The sequence below is a fragment of the Podarcis cretensis genome (genome assembly GCF_951804945.1).
Source record: "Podarcis cretensis genome assembly, chromosome: 16".
NCBI lineage: Eukaryota > Metazoa > Chordata > Lepidosauria > Squamata > Lacertidae > Podarcis > Podarcis cretensis.
Genome location: NC_137186.1, coordinates 11,404,270 through 11,428,294, shown reverse-complemented (window position 1 = coordinate 11,428,294; position 24,025 = coordinate 11,404,270). Strand labels below are relative to the sequence as shown.

At 47.5% G+C, this 24,025-nt stretch overlaps 2 protein-coding genes across 4 annotated transcripts in view; one reads left to right on the top strand and one right to left on the bottom strand.

Moving 5' to 3' along the window:
• Positions 1 to 10,444, top strand: part of GON4L (gon-4 like) — a 42,448-nt gene extending 32,004 nt beyond the window's left edge. For 2 of the 3 annotated variants that reach the window (XM_079957882.1, XM_079957880.1), the window contains exons 25-32: positions 2,830 to 2,973; positions 4,617 to 4,760; positions 4,957 to 5,076; positions 5,183 to 5,311; positions 6,712 to 6,901; positions 7,747 to 8,506; positions 9,087 to 9,189; positions 9,968 to 10,444. In XM_079957882.1, the coding sequence (XP_079814008.1) occupies positions 2,830 to 2,973; positions 4,617 to 4,760; positions 4,957 to 5,076; positions 5,183 to 5,311; positions 6,712 to 6,901; positions 7,747 to 8,506; positions 9,087 to 9,189; positions 9,968 to 10,126 (1,749 nt within the window). In that variant the 3' untranslated portion in view covers positions 10,127 to 10,444. Of the gene's footprint in view, positions 1 to 2,829; positions 2,974 to 4,616; positions 4,761 to 4,956; positions 5,077 to 5,182; positions 5,316 to 6,711; positions 6,902 to 7,746; positions 8,507 to 9,086; positions 9,190 to 9,967 lie in introns of all 3 variants that reach the window. The other variant, XM_079957881.1, reaches the window with a different exon arrangement.
• A 134-nt stretch (positions 10,445 to 10,578) lies between these two features.
• MSTO1 (misato mitochondrial distribution and morphology regulator 1) lies at positions 10,579 to 22,252 on the bottom strand. Its single transcript, XM_079958028.1, has 14 exons — positions 21,988 to 22,252; positions 20,519 to 20,654; positions 18,714 to 18,783; positions 17,879 to 17,954; positions 17,423 to 17,471; positions 16,748 to 16,889; positions 16,488 to 16,605; positions 15,454 to 15,585; positions 13,885 to 14,037; positions 13,440 to 13,571; positions 12,429 to 12,613; positions 12,161 to 12,265; positions 11,959 to 12,074; positions 10,579 to 10,907 (listed from the first exon to the last, which is right to left on the bottom strand). The coding sequence occupies exons 1-14, from the start codon at positions 22,066 to 22,068 to the stop codon at positions 10,672 to 10,674; spliced, it is 1,731 nt and encodes a 576-aa protein (XP_079814154.1). The 5' UTR covers positions 22,069 to 22,252; the 3' UTR covers positions 10,579 to 10,671.
• Between the last annotated feature and the right edge of the window lie 1,773 nt (positions 22,253 to 24,025).

Below are 24,025 nucleotides of genomic sequence, written 5' to 3'. Positions count from 1 at the left end.
CACTTTCTGGGACCCCACATTTAAATTCTTCCCTGGTCTCCTTGCTGGCCCTAGTAGGACCAACTTGGCCAGTTAGCCCTGGTGATCATTTGATGTCTACTGACTGGGGTTTGTTTGTCCCCCCCCTCCAATGACCCCTGGATTTTTGAATTTTATTGATATTGATGCTGCATTTTATGTTGTATTTTATGCTGGTTTTAAGTCATATTTTGATCAGTGTTTTATATTTGCTGTTAGCCGCCCTGAGCCTGGTTTTTAAACCGGGAAGGGCAGGATATAAATTATTTATTATCATTATATATAATTATATAATAATATTATATTATATATATAATATTAAATATAAATTATTATTATTTTATGTAATATAAATAATAATTATTATTAAGGAGATAAATAACTATGCAGCTTTTAGAAAGCATCTAAGCAATGGTGGGCCTTCAGGTGGTAGATATGTGAAGTGGGCCTCCACACTTAGGGAGTTCCTTTTTTTTTTTATTAATATTTATTAAAGATTTTCAAATATAACAAAAAAGAAAAGCATCCAAATTTAAGGCCTTATTTTCAATATCATCTTTCCAGGACTTCCCCTCCCCACCCCCTCTTATATTCCAGTTCTTTCAAATAGATTCAGCAAATTCTTACCCCAAGTTTTAAAATTATTATCATTAACCCAATTTAAAAAATATTTTCCCGTCCCCTAAAATCGACCTGTTCCCTTCCACGAGTTCCCCTCTTTAATATAAAATACAGATTAACATAAAAAAATAGAAAATGAATAAAATGTAATTTAACACCCTTTGGATTCCAAATTTCCCTCCCCCCTTTCCCGGTTGCGTTCCCAATGTCCGTCAATGTCTACTGTCTCCTGGAGCTCCCACATCTAAGCCATAATCCTTCACCAGTCCGCTTTGCCGTCTTTTTAATAGGCTTTGCCGTCTTTTAATCATCTTTAATTTCGAATGTCCAATCTTGGAAGGGGTCTATCTTCCAACTTTGTCCAGTTCTTGTTATTCTTGTTGTTCTCTCTTCTCCTCTTTTTTTTTTTCCCCCTGCTCTCCTGCACAAATGTTCTAATTCCAAAAAGCTTGTAATTCCTCTACAGAGGCTTTGTTATTCAGGAACAAAACATTACGTCAAGTCCCTTCCATTCTTCAATAGATAAATCTATTGTCTCCTTTAGTGTGTAGACCTCTGTAGACAAAATAGTGTTCCATTTCTGCAGTTTCCCAGGAGATAAAAAATCTGATTCAAATTCCATGCCAGCAATACTTGTAATAACCCACAGCTCCTCTAGAGGGATTATAGTAACTCAGTTTCATTCCCGATCACACCCACCAGTCAAAGTAACTTATTATTCCTTGTTTTAAACAGTTTATATCCAATTTATAACAAATGTAACCAGCAAAGTCCTCGTAACAAAGTTCTCTTTTTGTTCTTCAGTTTTGGCAGCTCCTTTGACAGCTGTCAAAACCTCTATTTCTCCTCTCCAGGCGCTCTCACGGATCGCTCCCGGGGTTTCCGGGGGGGGGGGGGTTGTATTTTAATTCACATTCCACTTTTCTCCTCCAGCCCAGCTTATAGTTTTCCATCGCGAAATTAATAACTTTATCAAAAAAAAAGGTTGCACTCGATCTTAGTTGTCAGGTCCTTTGCTTTAGCTCCTCTACAACAGGGGGGAGGCTGACTTCCTTTTTGTACCTCCCCCGCTCGCTCCGAATTTAAGTAGTTCCAATTACTCACGGATTATTCTTTTAAGTCCAGATTTTCAATGGAAGAAGTCAGCGCTCTCCGCCAAATGGCATGCGGCTTCACTCGGCAGGGGAAGCGAAGGACTCACAGCACACACTTAGGGAGTTCCTATCAAAGGCAGTATTGTATATGAATCAACAATACATTCTTCCAACTATATCAAAGGGAAAACAGCAAATAAAAGAAAAAGTTTCAAACTTCCTGTATATGGAAGGTTTTAATGTTTGATGTTTTATTATGCTGCTGTTGGAAGCTGCTTGGAGTGGCTGGGACAACCCAGTCACGTGGGTGAGGTACAAATAAAAAAATTATTACTACTGCAAAGTTACTGGGGCCGTAAGTGGTCTTTAAAAAGGTGTGTGATTGCCCTTCGCATGCCACCCCAGCCTCACTTGGGAGCTGCTTCCCCCTGATGCCTTCTCACATGACCAAGGGCTGCACTGTAGGGGGCAGATTTCCCACCTGAATTCTGTGCCCTGTTACAAATTAGTTTTTGTATGTGAGGTTATGATGTCTAGCTTATTGGGGGTCAGGGGCAACATTGGGCACTTGCTGATCTCTTGGAAATCTTACTTCCCCACCCCTCTGGTTTCTGACATTCCCCTCCACCCCCAGTATTTGCCCACAAAACTAGAAGTACAGTGCATCTTTTCAGCCATAGGGACTAGAAACTTTGCTTGTTAACAAAAGCTGAGATTCTGAAGGCTCTGACTTCTTCTGAGCAAGCAGACCGGGGCATCTGTTGCTTGCACTGTTGTCTGGGTTCGAGCGAGAGGGCAGGTAAGCAAGCAGGTGGCAATTCTGAAGAGGAGGGGCAGGACCAGTGGGCTCTTTGCTGGGGTAAGGGGCATCAGCAGGTACCTGATTCTGCTGGCATCAGCTCTCCTCTCTGTGTGGTACAGCTTCACTGATCTGCACCTGGGTTTGTTGTCTGTTGCTTGCCACCTGCTGGCCAGGTAGGGAATTTCACTTTGGAGCTCCTCCCCCCAAAAAAAGAACCCAGGTGGTGATTGGACAGTGCCAGTGATGTCAGGATGGCACATGAACAGTGAAGATTGTTTCTCTTCCTTGCGGCAGTTTGAGGAGCAACAGGCTTTTGAGAAGAGCAGGAAGTTCCTTAGGCAACTGGAGATCTGCTTTGCGGAAAACCCTTCTCACCACCAGAAGATCATCAAAGTGCTGCAGGGCTGTGCAGAGTGCCTGCCCCAGGAGATAATCGAGGTAAGCAGACTTACGGGGGCTCATGGGAAATATGCTTGTCCTCTTTGTGGCCTGCCCCCTCAGCAAATTCTGGCTTTGGTGAAATCTGGGAATTGCAGGCTTTTTCTTGTGGCTGAAATATAACATTGCTGCAAATTTTGGTTTCTTGGCTTGTATGTAACATTCATATACAGGTAACTCTCCTCTTATGCTTAATTTATGTGATTATGTTATTGCAGCTTTGCGAGGCTGGGGGGAGAAAATGAATAAATGGGAGAGCTGAGGAAACGCATTCTCCATTCATTTATTCCTCTCCACCCATGCAAAGCTGCGATCGAATGCTTACCTAGCTTTGGGAAGGTGGCGCAGGGGCTCTGGCAGGGTCCTAGAGCCCTCCTGCTTCCTCCTCAAAGCTGGGCAAGCAGTCCTCCACCTCACAGGGTGGCTGGTTCCAAGAGTCCCTAGCTTTACAAGTTTTTGCATATGCACATGGACCCCCAGAACCGAACCCTCACGTGGGGCAAGTTACCCGTATTAACCCAGTGGCATATATTTCACCTTGGAAACCCTCCTCAGCAAGTCCTGAAGGAATTGTGTAGGATTCTCACAACCCCAGGACTGACTTAATGGAAGCAGAGCTCACGACATCGGCTCTGCTGCGAGAGGAGAGCTCCACTGGGCCACCTTTCCCCTCAAGTGTTGGCTGGGGGTAGTCAGTCCATAAGGCATTCTAAACTGGAGTAATAGGTAGCAGGGCTCATTTCATCATATTCGCTGGAGGCCCATTTCCACCAAGCTCCTCCTGCCCCTGAACTGTGCTAGCTGGTTAACCGCGAAGGAAATACCTACCGTATTTTTCGTTCTGTAAGACACACATGACCATAAGACACACCTAGTTTTTAGAGGAGGAAGACAAGAAAGCAATGCAAAGCCTCTTGAGCGAAGAGGCAGGAGCGCTCCTGCTGCACTCAAGAGGCTTTGTGTGGCTATCCTGGAAGCCAGAAGAGGGATAGAAGAGGTTTCTGGGATAGCTGCGCAGCCTCTTCAGGGCAGCTGGATGAAGGCTCCCCGCTGCCCTGAAGAGGCTGTGCGCAGCTAAGCCAGAAGCTAGAACAGCGAGAGGGAGTGCTGCACAGTGATCCCTTTCGCTGTTCTGGCTTCTGGGATAGCTGCGCAGCCTGCATTCGCTCCATAAGACGCACACACATTTCCCCTTACTTTTTAGGAGTGAAAAAGTACGTCTTATAGAGCGAAAAATACGGTACATTGAAATTAGTGCCGTGGTTGGATGTTGATTTTCCTCTGCCCTCATTTTCCCTTTTCCCTTGTGTGTCGTTTTTTTTTTTTTTTATGTATTGTAAGCCTGCAGGTATGGGCTGCCTTGTTTGGATTGTGTGTAAGCTGTTCTGGGAGCCCTTTAGGCTGAAGAGTGGGGTACAAATGCTCCAAACCAATAAATAAGAAGGGATTGAAGAAAAAAAGACATTGGACAAATGCTGCAAATGTTCCACACAGGGGTGGGCAAACAGGGTTTGGCCAGTAGGCTGGATCCTAAGCTTCCCCCCACCCCAGTGGGCCATTTTGTTATGGGGGGGAAGGCACCTATAATTCAGGTATCAGTTGCCCCTCTCCTTATTTTGTTTCCTTTGAATGTCTCTGTGCAGCTGAAGACCCAGATGTGGCAGTTGCTGAAGGGGCACGACCACCTCCAGGATGAGTTCTCCGTCTTCTTCGACCACTTGCGCCCGTCGGCCAACCGCCTGGGAGATTTTGAGGAAATCAACTGGACAGAAGAGAAAGAGTATGAGGTGGAGTTATCCCTTGACCTTCCTGGGCAGGTTGGGAGAGGGGGGCACCTGCTTTTTGCACGGCTTTCTGGGGTTGCAGAGAGAAGGGGCTCTGAGCTCCGATAGCAACGGTGGGGTGTGTGGGATTTTAAGCTTCAGGGATTCCCTGCATCCCAACCATGCTACCTGACAATGGCTCCTGTGCTTCTTTTCCTAGTTCGATGGATTTGAAGAGGTGTCCTTGCCAGATGTGGAGGAGGAGGAGGATCCCCCCAAAATCCACGCGACTGCAAAAAATAAGAAGAGGAAGGAACTTGGGGGGCAGAATATTGACAAGGTGAGGCTGGGGGAGCCCTTGGCGCGAAGCATTGTTTTCGAGAGCTCCTTCTCCCTGCTGCCTGTCCTGCTAAGGGTTGCTCCTCTTCTCTTGTGTGTGATTTCAGGAGTCTGAGTGGGCCGAGGGTGCCAAGGAGTGCTGCTGCTCCTGCCACGAGGGGAGCGGCGACCTCAGGCTGAAGAGGAGCAAGCGAAGGACCTGCAGCCACTGCAGCAGCAGCAGCAGCAGCAACAAGGTCAGTCCACAGCAATGGCAGAGGGAGCGTGAGACTCTGGGGCTTCAGCTCAGCGCACTGGGCCATAGATCAGTGGTAGAGCTTCACATGCAGAATGTGCCATGTTCAGTCCATCGTCTCCAGGTAGATTCCCATTGGAAACCCTGCAGAGCCCCTGCCAGTCAGTGTGGACAGTACTGAGCTTGATGAACCCAATGGCCTGATTTAGTATAAGGCAGCTCTCTTGGTTCCTATGTGTGTGAGTTCATCTGTGTGTCTCTCCCTTATGAGAAAAGGCTTCAAGTGCTGATTCTGTTCAGCTTACACAACAACAACCCTGTATCAGGAAATTTTTGATGTCTAATGTTTTACATTTTTTTTATGTGCTGTAAAGCCACCCAGAGTGGCTGGGGTAACCAGGGTACAAATAATAATAAAAATATTATTATTACTTTAGTTAACTGATTTTGCATACTCCTTAGCTGCAAATAAAACCTCCAAGAGGATTATGAAGAAGATAAAAAGTGCACTGAAATTGTCGGTGGAAATAAAGGTCAAACACAAGTTTGTAAAAAAGCAAAGTGAACAAAATCAGCCGCTACATTCCAGATTAAATTGCACGTCAACTTTAGGCGTCCGGGTTGCCTAAGCAGAAAGGATTTTAGGAGGTGCCGAAAAGAATACAGGGAAGGTACCAGCCTAATATCAACAGGCAGAGTTCCAGAGTGAAGACTGGATCCTTACAGATGCGTAATGAAGTTTTCTGGATGGAAGTGGCTGAGGGGGCATCTGTGGGTTAAGCCAACCCTCCAGATAAGATGCTCCCAAGCTGTTAAAAGCTCTGTATACTAATGGTAACATCTCAAACCCAGCCTGAGAATCTCCATTTGGACCTTGTAATCATATTGTTGCTGCCATTTCAGCTGCCTGCATGTAGTTCTGGATGATGAAGGGTTAAGGTTTCTGCCTTAGGCATGGAGTTCATCTACATTTATTCATTTCATTTTATCCCACCATTCCTCCAAGGAGTTCAAGGTTGTATTCAAGGTGGCTCTCTTCCTCCCCATTTTATCAACAACCCTGTGAAGTAGGTGAGGCTGAGAGACTGTGAGTGGGCCCATGGACACCCAGTGAGTTTCATGACTGAGCGGCGATTTGAACTCTGGGTCTCCGGGTTCTCAACCTGTGGGTCCCCAGATATTGTTGGACTACAACTCCCATCATCCCTGAACTCTGGCCTTGTTAGCTAGGGGTGATGGGAGTTGTAGTTCAACAGCATCTGGGGACCCACAGGTTGAGCAAGGCTGCTCTATAGAGTCTCGTGGCTTTTTAGGGTTGGGTGGCAAAGGGAAGCATACAAGTTTCATGAGTTTGGAGCAGGAGGTGTTCTGAGATGCTCTTGGACTTCGCTTGGTCCACAGGCAGGAGATGGCAAGGCCTACAGGAACAAAGATCCCCAGGAGCTCACCGACAGCCTCGTCCAGCGCGAACTGAGCCCTCGCCCCGAAGGGAAGGAGCCTGCGGAAGAGAGTCTGGAGCAGAGAGAGGACGGGGAGCCTCCCCAGAGCAGGGTGAGGACAGGCGCCAGGAGAGCAGACTCCACAGCAGGAGGTACGTTGGGAGTGAAAGGGGTGGGAAGCCTGGACCCATGAACTTGCAGCCCATGCAACCCTGGGATCTTGTGCCAAGTGAGCTCCTAACTGGCTCCGCGGGCACGAGGGAGGGGATCCTGGCAGGGGATGGGTAAGATTTCATACTTTGTCCCTTCTGAGGACAAGGGCATTCTCTCTGGTCCAAATTCTGCTCTGTGCTTTAGAAACGTTTTCAGAAGCCACCAAGGCTGACTATTAAACCTGACATGTCCGCTAGAAATGGCACCTTTTAAATATGAAGCAGATTTGTGGCTGTATATAATGCTTCGTGAAGTAGCGCCTTTTTGATGAAGAGGGTTTTAGTCTGCAGGGTTATCTCCCACAATAAGCCTCGTTAGTCTTTTACGGTACCACAAGACTCCTTCAGGAGTGTATGGAAGGAGAGGCTTGGGGTGGCTATAAACTGAGGCTGAATCCGGTTAAAGATGGAGATTCCGTGGCAATTTAAAAAAACGTTTTTATTTTGTTAAGATTGCATTGTTTTTTTGCCATGCTTAGGCCCCTTTAGAGTGGGAGCGCGAGAGAAATTTACGAAATGAATTTGGTCTTCCTCTCTTGTGGGTGAAGCTGAGGGGCCTGTGTGCAGTGCTTGAAGGAAGCACCCCCAGTTTGCTAGCTGTGGCTATTTTCACGCAGGCTGGAAGGCGCATTGGCACCTAATGCTAGTTTTTAAGCTTAGCGTATCTCAGCAGTGCCGTCTGCATAACCTTGTGCTGTATTTCATTTCCACAGTTTCTAATAATGCTGTGCAACGAGCAAGCGAGTGTGAACAATCCTTTCCCTATTGTTTTTCTTCTGTCCCAGCTTCTCGCGTGGAAGGAAAACTGCCTTTGCCCAAGGAGACCCCTACGGAAGGGGGTGTGCTGCCAGGACCTCCCTGTCTCTCCAAAGCCAGCGATCCTGCCAAGCTGCTCCCTCCTAGTACTGCTGCCTCTTCCACGCTGCAGGTGCAGAGGGGCGCCCCACCGAAACCCCACCGACCCAAAAGTGGCTCTTGCCATATAGGAGGCGAGAGTGACGCAGGACTCTGCACGAGGAGCGGGGAAGCTTCTTCAGGCGTTTCAGGGGGTGAGACTCTTGCAGGAGCAGCGGGTGGTGCAGCTAGCCCAGGTGTCAACCCTCCTCTAGCCAAGAGTTGGCCACAAAAGCCTGCCGTTCAGTCCAGCCCCTCGCGGGGGACAGCTTCTGCTGCTCCTCGAGTGTGTCTCAAGGACAAGGAATTGGACAGGTTGACATCGTCTCTGGATACAAAGCCCAAAGGAAGGGATCTTTGCGGCTCACACTCCAAGGACCTCACGCCGCCGAAAGCAGGAGCGGCAAACTGTGGCTCTCAGACCCCAGCGGTGGCCTCTGGAGTTTGCAGCCCTCCGGCTACGGAGAAGAAAGGAAATGCCACGGAGAGACTGTGTGCTAGTGACCGCTCAGAGCTGCTGGCTGCAGGCGGTGGGGAGCGGGCCACCTCGCTGCGGGGAGATGACCTGCACCAAAGGGCAGTTGAAGCGACTGTGTGCGCTAAGAACATCAAGGTCAGCTCCACCGGGGAAAAGGTTGTCTTGTGGACCAGGTACTTTTTTTGCTTCCTTGTTCAAAAGCCAGTACTAGGGGAGAAGCGGGGTGGGTGCGCGTATAAGTGGTTCTGCTTTGTCCCCAGAGGTATAAGGCGTTCCCTGACCCCAACACTTTGATGCACTGAGGAAAAGCCCAGTCCTACATCAGGATGTACAGATAAGATTGAAAAAGCAGTGTGGGGTGTGAAACAGGTAGACTGTGAGAAAATAGCAGTAATCGGTGGGATGTTGCAAAACAAGGAAGCCTGATAGTGCCATGCCCCTATTGCTCCATTTCTGATAGGAAGCTGCCTTATACTGATTCAGACCATTGGGTCCATGCAGCTCACACTGGCTGGCAGCAGCTCCCTCCAGGGTTTCAGGCAAGGAGTATTTACCATCCCTGCCTGTAGGCCGTTTCACTGAGTTTAAAGCTGTTCCCCTGTGGATGGTGTACTTCTCTTAAAGGCTAACAATGAGGACTTTCTTAAACACAAGCCCCCATCTGACAACAAGCCTTGTGGGATTCATGAAGTGTGGTCCAAGGAGCAGCCCACTCCAGTTCCCTTTTTCCAGTGTCAGGCGTTTCTCTTTCAGAGAGGCTGACCGGGTCATTCTGACCACCTGCCAGGAGCGAGGAGCTCACCCAGACACATTCAGTGCCATCTCGCAGCAGCTGTGCAACAAAACGGCAGAGGAGGTGAGTCCTGGGGGAGACAAATCTCTCTTAAGCGTTGAGTTCTTCTGTAAAGCTTAGGAATCCCTGAGTCCATAGATACGACTGGTGACACTGTACCGTTGCAGTTAGGATTGCATGTATTTGCAATTTCACAAAATAAATAGGATCCATGGTGAGCTGCTCTGCAAATTGTGTGCTGTGGTCCCTTTAAAAATCTGCACTGAGTGACAGGATGAAATGCAGTTTACAGATAAAGACACTTTCAAAGAAGAAAGTTTAACTGAGCAGGGAGAGCCCTGTGTTTCAATCTTAGCCAGACAGTTGGCAATATTCAGAGATCCCTCTATGCCCATGGCCAATTGTTGGGGGCACATTATCCTGTATTTGAATACAGTGGTACCTCAGGTTACAAACGCTTCGGGTTACAGACTCCACTAACCCGGTAGTACCTCGGGTTAAGAACTTTACCTGAGAACAGAAATCACGCGGCGGCGTGAGGCCCCATTAGCTAAAGTGGTACCTCAGGTTAAGAACAGTTTCAGGTTAAGAACGGACCTCCGGAACGAATTAAGTTCTTAACCAGAGGTACCACTGTACAGGGTTTATTCTACGAGCCAGGAAATACAGATTTCTTGTTCGGTGGTGGATTTAGGGTAGAAGTTAGGTGTGTCATTGCTTATCTTTCCTACCTTTATCTAAAAAAATTGAAATAGTATCAGTTGTCAGAGTCGATTAGCTTTGGAGGCAATTTGCTTGTCTCTCCTTCTCTCCCTCCATTACAACCCTGTTCTGCTCTCAGGTCGCCCATCGGTTCAGGGAACTGATGACTTTATTTCACACGGCTTGTGATGTCAGCTCAGAGGATGAAGAAGATGGAATGAGCACCAGCAACACTGACCAGCTTTCTGACAAAGACCCAGTCCTTTCTGAGGAAGAGCAGGAGGAGCAAGGCTTTTGAAAGCGTGAGCCAGTACTACTGAAGAGGAATGGAGATGGCTGGGCAATCTTGTTTGCATATGGCCCCAGAGAACGCCTTCTGACCCCCACCTCCCGCATCAAACTTGAAGTCACTTCGAAAGATTCCCCCTTCCATAAAAAAGTGGGGTCTGCTGTGTGATGGAAGTCATGTAGGCTGCACTCGTTCTTTGATAATGGCTGGTGTAAATATTTTAAATAGTAGGAAAAATATGTACATTCTCTCTTTGTGCTGCTTCTGAGTGAATATTTATTGTGGCAGTTGTATTTTAAGGAATAAAAAGTAATTCCTGTTGTAGAAGATGGCACCTTCTTACCTCTGAGCACAGAATCTGTCAGGTTACTGCAGGCCTGAAGGTCAGGCAGATGACTTTTTTTGAAAATACCTTGAGCTTAACAGCCGTAGTAGCACAAGACATGATGCATAATGGAGGAGACTGTATTAGGGGATTTATTGTTTTTATAAATGTGTGCAAGGGCTAGTAGATGTTTTCCTGTTCAAAGGCACTGCAGAAAATACGCACACACTCAGTCCGTCTCATCCTCTGAATCTGCTGCTGAGCCCCCACTCTCTTTGTAACAGTGAGACAGTGTCCTCAGCTGCTCCAGAGCTTCCTCAAAGTCATCCATTTCAACTCCTGCCGAGAAAAAGCTTGCCCATCGCCGGACGTCAACTTGGCGCAGCTCTTCGTAGAAACTGCCAAGGGTTTTACGCAGGATAGCCAAGGACTGGAGGGCTCCGAAGACAGGGATACTTTCAACAGCTGTGTAGGAGAGAATGAAAGGATTTGAGAAAACCCATTCTGACTGCAGCAGTGCCAGAGCACCTTTGTGTCTACTGCCCCTGTAGCCTTGTTAATGGTGCAGCATAACCCATCTTCCAAATGAGGCTGGTGCCTCCCCCCCCCCCCAACTCTTGCCTTGTGCTAGTGCAAAAAGGAGGAAGAGATAATACCAGCAAGCCTTGCTTCACTGGGACAATGCTGGCCTATTGAGAATCCATGTTTCTGCAACACAGTGGCGGGAAAGTGACGGAAAACATTAAACGGGAAGTACTTGGCTAGTCACTGAATTAGCTTCTTGCCAAACTTGCTGCACATATGATCTATGCAAGCCCTTCACAGCCTCATGCCCTCCAGACTAACCCCAAGGGGTGAGGGGGAGCTGTTGTCCAACACATGGAGGGCCACACTCATGTCCTATGCACATGCCCCAACCAATCAGGGATCAATCACACATTCAATGCACAGGGGTATAAAGAAGGGTTGAATAACTTGTCAGGCTCTAACCCCCATCAGCCCCAGGCCAGCCCCAGGCAGTAGGGCAAATGGTCAAGGATGAGGGGAGCTGCAGTTCAGCAACAGGAAAGCCACAGGCTTCTGAACTATGCCAACTGGCAGTGATGGGCCATGGTCCTTTTTAAACTGGAACTGCTGGGAATTGAAAGTGGGAGCCGCTGTCTGTAAAACTCTTCTACTGAACTGGGAGGAGAGGACAAATACTTAGGCCCCTACCCATCATCCCGGAACTTCCACAGTGCATCCCTAAGCCAATTTATGTAGAAGCAAGTCTCTAGAGTACAGTGGAGCTGACTTCTGCAGTAAGTGGGGTCAGGAGTGCAGCCACAGTAAAAGTGCCAAGATAGTTTCAAGTGGGTTTCTAACGTGTGACCTCGCAGAACTCCACATTCCCACTTTTCCTTACCCCCTCACCACAAAAGTTACAATGGGCCAAACACAAACCTGAGACTTCACATTCTCAGCTGAGTGACCACCTGCTTCTCCTACTGCATTATCCAGAGCCCAGGCTGCTTACCTGCTGAAGCGCTTGAAGGTTTCTCCAAGAGGAATCCATGCTTGTTGAGGAGAGGAGAGAAGAACTGGGGGTAGGGAGCCAGCAGCTTGCAAGGGTCTCGAAGTAAGTGTGATGTGCTGTTCCGCAAGCACAAAACAAGCATTAGGGACAGAAGCCTGGTCACCACCTTTCCTATACCCCCCACCTTTCCTGTTTTACTAACCTCAAGGTTCTGGGGGAGACGGTGTACAAGTAGCGGGCCAGCACCTCCTGTCCAGTCTCACACATGTGGAGGACAGACTTCGGCTCAGTGCCTGGAGGGGAATTGCTGCAAGAGAGAGCAAAATGGGGAATGGGTGAAGGCCGCAGGGATGTGTATGTGTGTTTGTACTAAAGTCATCTGCATAGCTCTGCCTCCAGAAAAAGTGAGAGGAGTAACCCACTCCCCTGCCACCACTGAAGGAAGAACCCCCCCCCCCCAAACCTCTTACCTGACTTGGTGCTCCTTGCTGATTCCTCTCAGCACAACAGACTGAGCAAAACAGTGGCTCTCTCTTTGCTCGCCACATGAAGACAGTGGGCTCCAGGGCACGGCAGGCTGCTGGTTGCACAGAGCATCAGGAAGGGACTGCTCCTGTGCCACAGGAAATGGTACAGCTGCTACTGCAGCTGCTACCTGGAAGAGGAGGCATACAATGATCACCAGAAGATGTAGGACCAGAAGGGACTGACTTCTCCAAAGCCCAGGTTACCCCAAAGTGCTGTGTACCAGAACAAGTAAAAATGCCAGAAGCAACCAAGGTGCGCCACAAGAGTGGGACTCCAGCAAGTGGGCCAGATGATGCTTGGAAGGGAAAGAAAAACCCAACTTGGAGAAAATTGTGAGTTTTAAAAGCCATTAAGCTTTTTTGCACACAGAGCAAAACAAGAAATAAACTGGTTTCACTGCCTTCAGTGCACTGACTGGTCACAATTGGGGCCTAATTATGAACCAAAACTGTGATCTGGCAGATTTCCCCAAAAGGAAATTCTTATGGGGGTGAAATTTCATCCCTGCCAGTATCTGATGGCCCACAGGGAGGATTCTCTTCCAAATATGCCACTATTAATGCATTTAAACTCCTATTTTAAAAGACTCATAGCTCAGTGCCAGAGCATCTGTTTTGCATGCAGAAGGTGCCAGGTTTCATACCTGGGATCTCCAGGCAGGGTTGGAGAAGGACCCCCTGCCTGAAACCCCGGAGAGCTGCTGCCAGTCAGGGTTGACAGCACTGAGTGAGCCAGAAAGTCCAATAGTCCAAATTGGTATAAGCTATAAAAGCTAATCCAGACAAACTAGCGCCAGAATGTTTAAGGCACTTAGTAACTGAGTGCACATTCCTGGTCCTGATGGAAGCTGTTTTCATTTTACATTAGAAATCCTGCAACTTCCAATCATGCTTTTGAGAGATTGAAGGGTTGGCTAGGGAAATGGCAGGAATTCAAAGAGAATCATGTAGTACCTTCCGCCCAGAGAAATTCAGGGCCTCAGCAAGATGTGACATGGAGATGGCTGACGTCTGGAGCCGGTAGGGAACAGTGACCGTGTCCAGGGCTGTGGCGAGGATGGCACTCGTGTGATAGTCCTGTGCTGCCTGCAGAGGGTTATAAAATCAAGGCACAGTCATATCAAGGAACATCTCTCCAAAGTTCAGATTTCTGCTCCTAACAGATGCTATTTGAGTCTAGCACACTGTGAATTGCAGAAAGACAATTCTGGTGGCTGAAATTCCAGTTTGATACTAATGAAAAGATGTTATGAGTATCCTTAGAAGCAGGACCAGGGGAAATGAGGGAAGGTGATACAGGATGCACAAACTTCACACACAGCTCAAAGGAGTTCTTATTCCTCCATCCTCCGTGTGTGTGCGCAGGCATACCCAGGTGTCCACCTGCAGGAATACTGACCTCATAGTGCACGTATGGGAGTGTGATGGGGGGCGCTGGTCTGAGCCCCAGGCTTCCGTATAGTGACAAGGGGCAGAAGAGCGAACTGTGGCTGGAAAGACGGACCATCGCCAAGACTATGTTCATGAGCCTGTAAAAATTCCTTTGTGGAATCTGCAAGGTGGTAGAAAAGCAGTCACACCAGAAGGGTAGTATTGCACTAAAACTCTCAGTGCATACTTGGTGCAAGTGGGAACAATGAGTCTGTCTTTATGCAATTTCTTTTTGTGTGTGGGGGAATTGGCATTGAGGTTATTTATTTTCAACAGGACAAATTACAGAACACGGGACAGGCAGTCCAACAAAACAGTTCGGGAGGTGCAGGATATGGAAGGGAGAAACAGTTTGCAATTGGGGATTGGGAAGTGAGACAAAGAGAGCCCATTCTAATGAAAGTTTGCTCTGGATCCAAGTGCAGGTATTTCCAGACTAACTATGTGCTAACTCCATACACTTAGTGCTTCTAAAGGATTTGTTTCAGCATTCATCAAATGGGGTTGCATCCAATGTCATTTCAGAATACAGCCATTGAAATTGATGGACATTACTAAGTTAGGGCCATTAGTTTCAATAGGTCTACTCTGAGAACAAATTAGTAGGCTATAACCCATAGTGAATTAGGAAATAAGAGTCCTAAGGCTACCACTTATGCATCTCTCTCTCCTGCCTTCAAATATCTAATAAGTAGGTCTTTGAGTAACTAATTAACTTTTACCTAAATATCTTATTAATGAACTGACTACATAATCTTGAAGAAGAGCTAATAGATCAATCTAAGATCTTTCTGGACATCAACTAATTAAGAATTCTGCTTGTTGTCAAAACTAAGTTACTAAATTATCATTTCTTTTCATCCTGTTTCTGAAGTTTTAACTAAGTTCTTCAATAAATATTTTTGAACTGTTTTCCCACTAGATGCATTGATGTGTTTACTGAATCACATGAAAAGGAAAATCAAATCTATATATTGGTCTTGGGGTATTGTACTTTATAACAATGGCTAGAATCTTCTATGCTAGACCATGGGAAAATGCCCATAAGCCAAGCTAAAAGTGATTTGATCAGGAAACTTTGGGAGCAATTCAGTATAATAAAGCCAAGAGCATTACTGAAAGTTAAGGAGAGAAACATGAAGACTGAATAAATGGAATTTAGTACTGTATCCCAATATGTTAAGCGGGAATGAGGGATATCAGGAAGATGGATAGTTTATACGATTTTATAGTTTTACTGTGAGAGGAATATAATATTAACTAGCTAATAAATGCTTAGGATGATCCCTGGAATGTATTTAATCATATTTATTATATTCTGTTATAAACAATTATATTCAATCAGGTCTCATATTTAGTCAGGTGTAAGTATATGTCCAGCTACATTTATCTTCCCATCTTAAGCCCAGCCCTCCATCCTCTACACAACACTCGTTCTTAGTGAGAAGATCTCTGAACTGCTTTCATTCCTAACCAATAACATTTTTCAGGAGGGGAGGGAAGAGCAAAGAGTTTGCATAGAGGGTGGCATACTTACGGCTTCGTTAAGCACTGGCGTCAGCCCCCACGTCAGGACTCCCTTCCCTGCATACTCATCCTGAAGCAGCTCCGTGACCTTTGCCCCAACCCCCGAAAATCCATTGTGCAGGTCACAGAGAACCTGGAATCCCTGTGCAAGGAGGGAAGTTTGCAGATATGTTGTGATCAGTGGCAGGAATTGGGGTGACCTGACAACTCAAGAGTTGGTGCCTGCACACTGCTGCAAGCCCAAGCTGTGCCACATATAATCTCAGCTGCTTCACAGCCTTCCCCATGCTGAAGGGATAATGCCCCAGGAGCCTGGGCGCTGCTGAGATTTGACATGTTAAACCTGGGTGGTGCCACATCCTGGCCAAGACACAGACACAGCTTGCCTAAGAATTACGCAGTGCTATTGAAATGGGCTGCTCCATTGCTTTTCCAGTGAGCTTGCCTCATCCCAGGGGTGGAAGGCAGGCTGGTGAGCTGGAGCAGGAGACAAAGAGAGCAGACAAAGGGAACTCAGTGCTGAATAGCAGGATGCACCAGAGGTTTCTGGAACAGCCTCTCATCTAAGCACCAGATGTTTCAGCCTGCAGGCCTCTCCCTGGCTGGTGTGATGGGGGTGGGAAAGGGAGAGAAGGGGATGAGCAGTGATGTCATGGCCGAGGGCCTGAGCAGCTTCTTCAGGAGGATCTGCTCCCCGCCGCCCGGCTCAAGTTCCAAGCTGAAGGAGGTAACTGTTATTTGCCCAATATCTAAAATGCAATAGCCACCTGCAAAACCCTGGAAACTGGGCCACTGTGCAGCCTCTATGGCACAGCTGTGGAAACCATGACATTCCAAATGCTGGACTCCAACTCCCATCAGCCCCCAGCCAGCAAGGGATGATGGGAGTTGTAGTCCAGCAACAGAAGGCCATAGATTATCCACCCCTGCTCTGGGACTAGACATCAGGGCCTGCTTTACTGCTTTTTCTCAAGTGAGCTGGACCTTACCCCATGGCACCACCCACCCTTCTGGGCAGAACAAGAAACTATAGCAAATGCTCACCTGTAGGTAGTCACACTCTTCCACATAGAAGTGGAGCCTGTCTTCGAGCTCCTCAATGTATGTGCCCTCTTGTAGCAGCTTCTCCCCTTGTCCAAAAGTCTCCAGCCGGCTGGAATCCCTGAAAGAAAAGTGGCAGCATCGTTCCAAAGGCACCTTCTGGAGAAGGGCAGACAATATTCTAGCAGGGACTGCAAGCTAGCCAGCATCTTCTGGCCCGCCCAGGGAAAAGGTAGCCCAGAATGCTGAGAAACATTCCTTACCCATCGTGATTGTACTGGTAGATGGTTACTATGCTACGAGGGTGCAGGTGTGTGCGGAGGAAATCCGACCAGAAGCATGTCCTGCTTTCTGAGCAAGGCGTCTTTGAAGTCTCAGCCTGCCTCTCACGGAGCGGAGGTCTGTCTGGAAGCAGAATGGTTATCACCGCCATCTATTAATGCTTATGTGCCAAAATGGCTTCAGAACACAGGCATTAGCTGGGTGGAAATGGCTCCATCAATTTACCAGCCTGCTCGCCAGTGGCAAGTGCTTCTCTGTTATCAGGTGAGCACACCAGCACTTCCAGAAGAAGTTCTGCCCATGGGGGAGAAACCTCCTTTCTTTTCTCCAACCCCCAACCCCCTCCATAGAGAAAAGGAACCACAATTTATTTCACTTACTATTCAGGCTTTTGTAGGCAGCGATAGCAGTCTAGGCATGAGTTACTGCAGCAGTCTAGCAAAAGGGATTAACACCCCTTCATAATCTATGTTTTCTGCAATTGCCAGAGGCACTCAGGGCAACCACAAATAATGGATTTGGCTAGCAAATGAAGCCAAAACTTGGAATACCTTGTGAACGGATCAGAAGCCTTCCTTAAAATACCCTTTGAAAACATATCTGCCCATTCTACCCCTGCAGGAAGCCATGCATGCAGAGCACACACACATCTTTACCACCAGGAAGGGTCCTTGGAGCAAAACCGCCATTGGGTGGTCTGTTATCCTGAAAAGAGAGAGAGACATTCTGACCTGAGGCTGTGATTTAGCCATAAAGGAATCAAGAGATCCATATAGCTGCTGGTAACTCAGGAGAAGCGAACCTGTAGCCCTCCAGATGCTGGTGCGCAGCTTACAAACCTGGAGCTTACTATACATCCCTCAAACTAACAGCTGTCATTAGACTTCTCTGTGAATTGGTCTAACTCTTTTAAAACCATATAAGCTAGGAGCTATTTCTCTAGGTGCCCTTGGCATTTAACAGACAGTGGAAAGACGAGTGTTAGCAACTAATTCCAAGAAGGATTGCCAGCAACACAAGAATTTCCACCAAAGCAAAAGCTCCAGGCTTACCAACACTGGTTCAAGGGCAGCAAAGAAACAGTGAAGCTCCAGGGGTAAAGGATATCTTACCTCCAGCCTGTTGAGGTCTGGCAGGAAAGGGTGCGCAGGGGATGGGTCTTCTTGGTGCGTCGTCAGATTTCCCTTCCTGAAAAATGGAGCCTTTTAACCACATGGTTCTGCACAAATTGCAGCAGAGACTGAAGGGGTGTATGTAGAGTGCAGAATACTGCCCTCCTTTGCTGCCTTTAAAACACACAGGATCTAGAGTGCCACACCACTGCTGCCCCAAATCTAGAAAGTGTAATTAGGCAGATTAAAACTTCCAAGACTTGGTGTCTGAGTTTGCTAGCTTTCTTCTTCTGTTTCCACCACTTTTTTCTTTTCTGTCAGAGCATTTAGTCATGTGGGCAGGGAGAATGAGATTTTTTATCTGTCTATGGTGCTTAGTAAAGTTTCAGTTCTTTATACATGATGAATAACAAGGTTTTTCGTTAATTTTAACTTGTTGAATAATGTTTCACTCACAGAAACATCGGGTTTGTTAGTTTTTCTTTCCCATCAATATTGTAGAAAATGTCTCAATGTTCATGAAGTGTTGGGGAACATAGTGAACTGTTGTGAAAAGAATACCATGCCCAGCCTGACATCTCCTAGCCTCCAAAATTGTAGCAGTAACCTGTCTACAACCATAGGGACTTGAAACATTTTTTTAAAGTTGAAAGCAGAAACACCAGGAGTCCATTTTGTATACTATACAATCCTCATCTCTGTGCATCAATAATGCATTGAAAGCTGTTACTAGGTTTTCCCTACAATCATTAGTAAGCCATCCTATAGATCTGATTATGCTGTGCACAGGGTAGTTGTTTATACGTGTTTTTTTCAGGGGTGGGGAGGAACTCACCATGTCAAAGGGGGATTTGTTTTTGCATCAGCATACAGGCATCCCTCCTGCTTCAAAGAACTCAGGCTCCCTGCAGAGAAACAGAAAGCGCTGTCGCTGTGAAAGCTGCTTGTCAAGATAATAACCATGAACGCCAAGTATCCCAGATCAGAAGAGAGGCCACAGGAATTGAGGCATTCCCTTTTACTTTATGCCGGGGGAGCTCTAAGGGACAACACTCAGCCTACATAACACACACCATACATAATACACACCATGGTACACACCATACAGTTAAAGCAAAGGTTTTCCAACAAATAATCCTGGGAACTGTAGTTTCCCACAGTACTACAATTCTCAGCACCCTTACCAAACTAGTTCCCAGAGTGATTTCGCAGGGGCAGTAATGTGCTTTGAGAGTATGGTATGTTACGCATTCTAGGAAGGAAATTAGCTAGAGCAGCAGCTCCCAAGACCAGGTACTCTCTCTTGCAAAACTGGCAAGTCCCAGGGAGATTAGAAAACTTATACAGTGGGGACAGGTGTATAATTGCATTGTGTTTCCAGTACACCACTTAGAGATGACTGTGAAGTGGTATACACACACTATTTAAATATATAAATAAAGCCAGCCAGCCTGACCAGTCACTAAACTTATTGGTCTTGTGGCTATTTATTGGAACCTAGCCTACCTCACAGGGTTGTTACAAGGATAAAAGGGGTGGGTACTGTATACATTGCCCCCTGATCTCCTTGCAGGAAGGGTAGGATAAAACAAATAAATACCAGCAATAACAACAGCAACAAGTAGTCAGAAACTGCAATTGCCACTCGCTGTCTGCTTTCACCAAATGGGCTGGGCCGCTTCTCCTTGCTTACAGAAACCATTGGTTGTACCTGCCTTGTGAGGGACAGTCACAGCACCATCTGCTCTGGGAGCAAGTGTCAGCAAGATCTCGGCTGCAACAGGAGTGACAATCAGCAGGCAGATTTCGGCTAGACCCTCAGAGGCCAAGGTCCCACCCTGAAAAATTGGTAGTGTCTGGCATTTCCAGGAAGGCTGCACCGCCAGGATATTTCTCAGAGGACTGCCAAGGCCTTTAGCTATGAGGCTCACTTCCAACCGAGCTGATTATGATAAGTAACCTGGAATGTCTTAAGAATTTGTGCCTGAGCTCATTTCCTTTTTCTTCTTCCTTCCCCATGCATTTTTTTCCCTTCTGTGTCATATCATTTATCAGTTGTAACCCCGAGGGCAGGACTTCTTTTATTGATTTGTAAGCCACTTCACCAGAAGGTAAAGGTAAAGGGACCCCTGGCCATTAGGTCCAGTTGTGACCGACTTTGGGGTTGCGGCGCTCATCTCGCTTTACTGGCCGAGGGAGCCGGCGTATAGCTTCCAGGTTATGTGGCCAGCATGACTAAGCCACTTCTGGCGAACCAGAACAGCGCACGGAAACGCTGTTTACCTTCCCGCCGGAGTGGTACCTATTTGTCTACTTGCACTTTGACGTGCTTTCGAACTGCTAGGTTGGCAGGAGCTGGGACCGAATGACGGGAGATCACCCCGTTGCGAGGATTCGAACTGCCGACCTTCTGATTGGCAAGTCCTAGGCTCTGTGGTTTAACCCACAGCGCCACCAGAAGAGCAGGATCTAAATGCTTTGAATAAAAACAAATGCACGTACATCGAAGAAATGTGGCCTGTCTATGTTTTCCTGCGTCCAACATGTGGCTTCCATGATGCAGAAAATGACATGAAGCAGAGGAGGGTTTGGGCTAAACTCTCCCAGAAACCATACTACACATTTCTCTCTATCACCCACCTTTGAGGTCCATGAGGATGAGGCGGGGTGTGTATGTCTCTCGCCCCTGGAGAGTTCTTCCCGCTCGGAAGAGGACGTCATGGCAAATCCCTTCATCTGATTGTGCAGTTGCAGGATCCAAGCAGAACGAAGCTTCCTGGGAAGGGGGAACAAGATAATTTTAAAAATACATGAGAAAAGAGTGCTAAGCCAGCAAGTACTCTATGGAGACCCCTTTGGTATATTTATTCCACTTATTTTGTAAGAGATGCTTCGAACTGGTGAAAGTAGAGGTGAAAGTCTCAGGCGCCTGTGGCCCTCCAGATATTGTTGGACATCATTATTTGGGGCTTTTAATTTAGAGCAAAGGTAAGAGGAGACATGTATACAATTCTGCATGATACGGAGAAAGTGGCTAGAGAAAAGCTTTCCTCCCTCTCTCCAAAATGCTTGGGGACATCCAATGTTGGGAGACTCAGGACAGGCAAAAAATGAGGTATGCTAGCCTCCAAACCCCTCCTATTTTATTCTCAATCTTCTACTTTACTCACAACCTCCACGTGAGGTAAGGATCCCTGACCATTAGGTCCAGTCGTGACCGACTCTGGGGTTGCGGCGCTCATCTTGCTTTACTGGCCAAGGGAGCCGGCGCACAGCTTCCGGGTCATGTGGCCAGCATGACTAAGCTGCTTCTGGTGAATCAGAGCAGTGCATGGAAACGCTGTTTACTTTCCCGCTGGAGCGGTACCTATTTCTCTACTTGCACTTTAATGTGCTTTCGAACTGCTAGGTTGGCAGAAGCAGGGACCGAGCAACGGGAGCTCACCCCGTCGTGGGGATTCGAACCGCTGACCTTCTGATCGGCAAGCCCTAGGCTCTGTGCTTTACCCACAGCACCACCCGCGTCCCACCCACGTGAGGTAGGCTTCCCCCAAACCTCCTTTTATTTTGCTCATGCAACTATCCTGTGATGTAGCCTAACCACAAACCTCCTCTTTGGGACATGTTGTACCTATGAGGTTACTTTGCCCCACACCGGCCCACTCGACCTTTCTGCCCGCGGAACCAGCACTGCCAGAGCCACACAATTCCCACCTCACATTTGTTTGATGGCGGCGGCTCCCTTTTGGAACTCCCTGCCTATTTAGATCAAGCAGGTGCCTTCCAAGAGGACTAAGAAAATAGATAAAAAAATCCTGTTGAGACTGGCCTATGCACGTGCTTAGAAAGCTGAGGTGATTTTAACCTGTTTTAGTATTTTAATTTTGTTATGTTTTATCAGTTGGGTTGTGGTTTTTTCTTGATTTTTATCGTTTTATCACTCGGAGGTGGCTTTTCTTTTTCTTTTTTTTACGGTCAAGCGGTGTATAAATTTTGTGAAGTAAGCAAATATTTTCCCCCCTCACAGCAACCGCCCTCGCTCGCCCCGCCCCTTCCCCGCCTGCGCGCGCACAGCCTGCCCAATCACAGGCTTCCTCCCCTGACATTACCTGAAGCCCCCACCAGTGGGCTCCGACGCTCCCCGCGTAGTGGCCCAACTGGAGCGTCACCACCTCGCGGGCCCCCGACATCCCCCAACTGCCAATGGGAGCGGAGGGGGGGGAGGGGCGGAGGACACGCAGAGCGGCCGTTAGGGAGCAGCGGCGGGCGGATGGGAAAGTGCGCACGCGCCGGAGCGAGCCGCGAGGCGGTTTACAAGTCGGCGACGGCACCGCAGACGTTGCGCGCGACTCCGCGGAGAACCCCACCCCTTCCGCTCTCCTATTGGCTAAGGCGGGCCACCCAACTGCCTGGCGGCTTGCGGTCGGCGCGCGAGCGAGAAGGGTTCGTTGCGCCGCCTTGTCTCTCCCCCCCCATTGGCTTGGAGAACTAGGAAAGGGGCGGAGCTGCATCGGGAGAGCCGCTCTAGGCAAGCCTTCGCCTGCGCAGCACCGGAGGCGGTAGGAATGAAGAAATGGGACAGACAAGACTTCCGGCGAAAATTTGAAAGCCGCCATATTGGCCACGGTTTTCTATGGATGCTGGGTGACGCCGCTCTACCGCTTAGCTGGCATCTCTATGCTCCTGTAATAGTTGACGGGGAACCAATTTGGGGACAGCGCCGCATAGATGCATTTTAACACTGGAGGTGCCCAGAGGCGCAAATGGTTACAGCAGGATGGAAGGAATAAGAAAATATTTTAAAAACTCTGATCCTAACGGAGCCTGCCACCCGCTGATCTCAATGACTGAGCTATTCCTCCATCTCTTTAGCTAATTTGCAGCTTGCAAATGAAAAGATATGGCACAAAAGGAAAACAAGGAGAGGAGGGAAGAGGAAAACATACAAAATGCAGGGATAAATTATTTTTATTTAGATGATTTACATGCCACTATTTGCATAAGCCACACAGCCAGACTGAAAGGAAACAATTCACAGAGAAGATCCAAATATGAGTACTTTCAGCAGAGGCAATGGAGCAGCTTCTCATCCAGCTGCTGCCGCCTCATGGAATGGCAGCTAAAATATGACTGTTGCAACAAGGGAGGGAGCTTGTCTCTCAGCAAAGCAGATGGCATGGTCCAGCTTACCATCCTATCCTCTGTAATAGCTGGTTGGAAAGACACTGTAATAATGAGAACACTGGCCAACAGCCAGTCTCCATTTTTACAGTACACCCCAAAAAACCCAGTGATGCCCCTCTTATTTTTTCTGTCTCTACAATTTTACAAAGTTAGGGCAAAATGTGATAATTTAAACACCTGGAAATTGCTTTTTTGTTTGTTTTTTTCTCTTTTGAGTCTGAGACCAGAAGACCTCCTATTAGAAAGCAACAGAAATCCAGGATTTTTGGAAGCTGTGATTGGACAGCAAGGCTATCAGAGTCCATGCTCTTCCTAGCTCAGGTTGAAAAACAATGCTAAGTTATGTTTTTTTAAAAATAGTCTGAATCTCTTACCACCATCCTTTGTCTTGTGGGCCTGTGGCTGAGTGAGGTTCTTATGAGAACCCTCAATGTAGCATACACAGTGGATAGTGCAGCTAAATGATGGCAATGTTGGCTTGGATTTCCTGACCAAAAACCCTTCTAAAACACCCCACGGGTTGCAGCAAAGTTGAGTCCAGGGCTGTATACACACCATATATTTAAAGCACATCCCCCATTGCAGGGGCCCTGGCAACTGCTGTTTACCCCTCATAGAGCTGGTTTCCTTTGCGGGGGGAATGCTTACACAGCTTGGTTAAATGTACTAGACACCCTCCCACCTCAATTTCAGCACTCAATTATATGCTGACTTAACACGCAAGGCGGCCACGCTTCTAAAAGTTTTTTTAATACAGTGGTACCTCGGGTTACATACGCTTCGGGTTACATACACTTCAGGTTACAGGCTTCGCTAACCCAGAAATAGTGCTTCAGGTTAAGAACTTTGCTTCAGGATGAGAACAGAAATCGTGCTTTGGCAGGCGGCAGCAGCAGGAGGCCCCATTAGCTAAAGTAGTGCTTCAGGTTAAGAACAGTTTCAGGTTAAGTACGGACCTCCGGA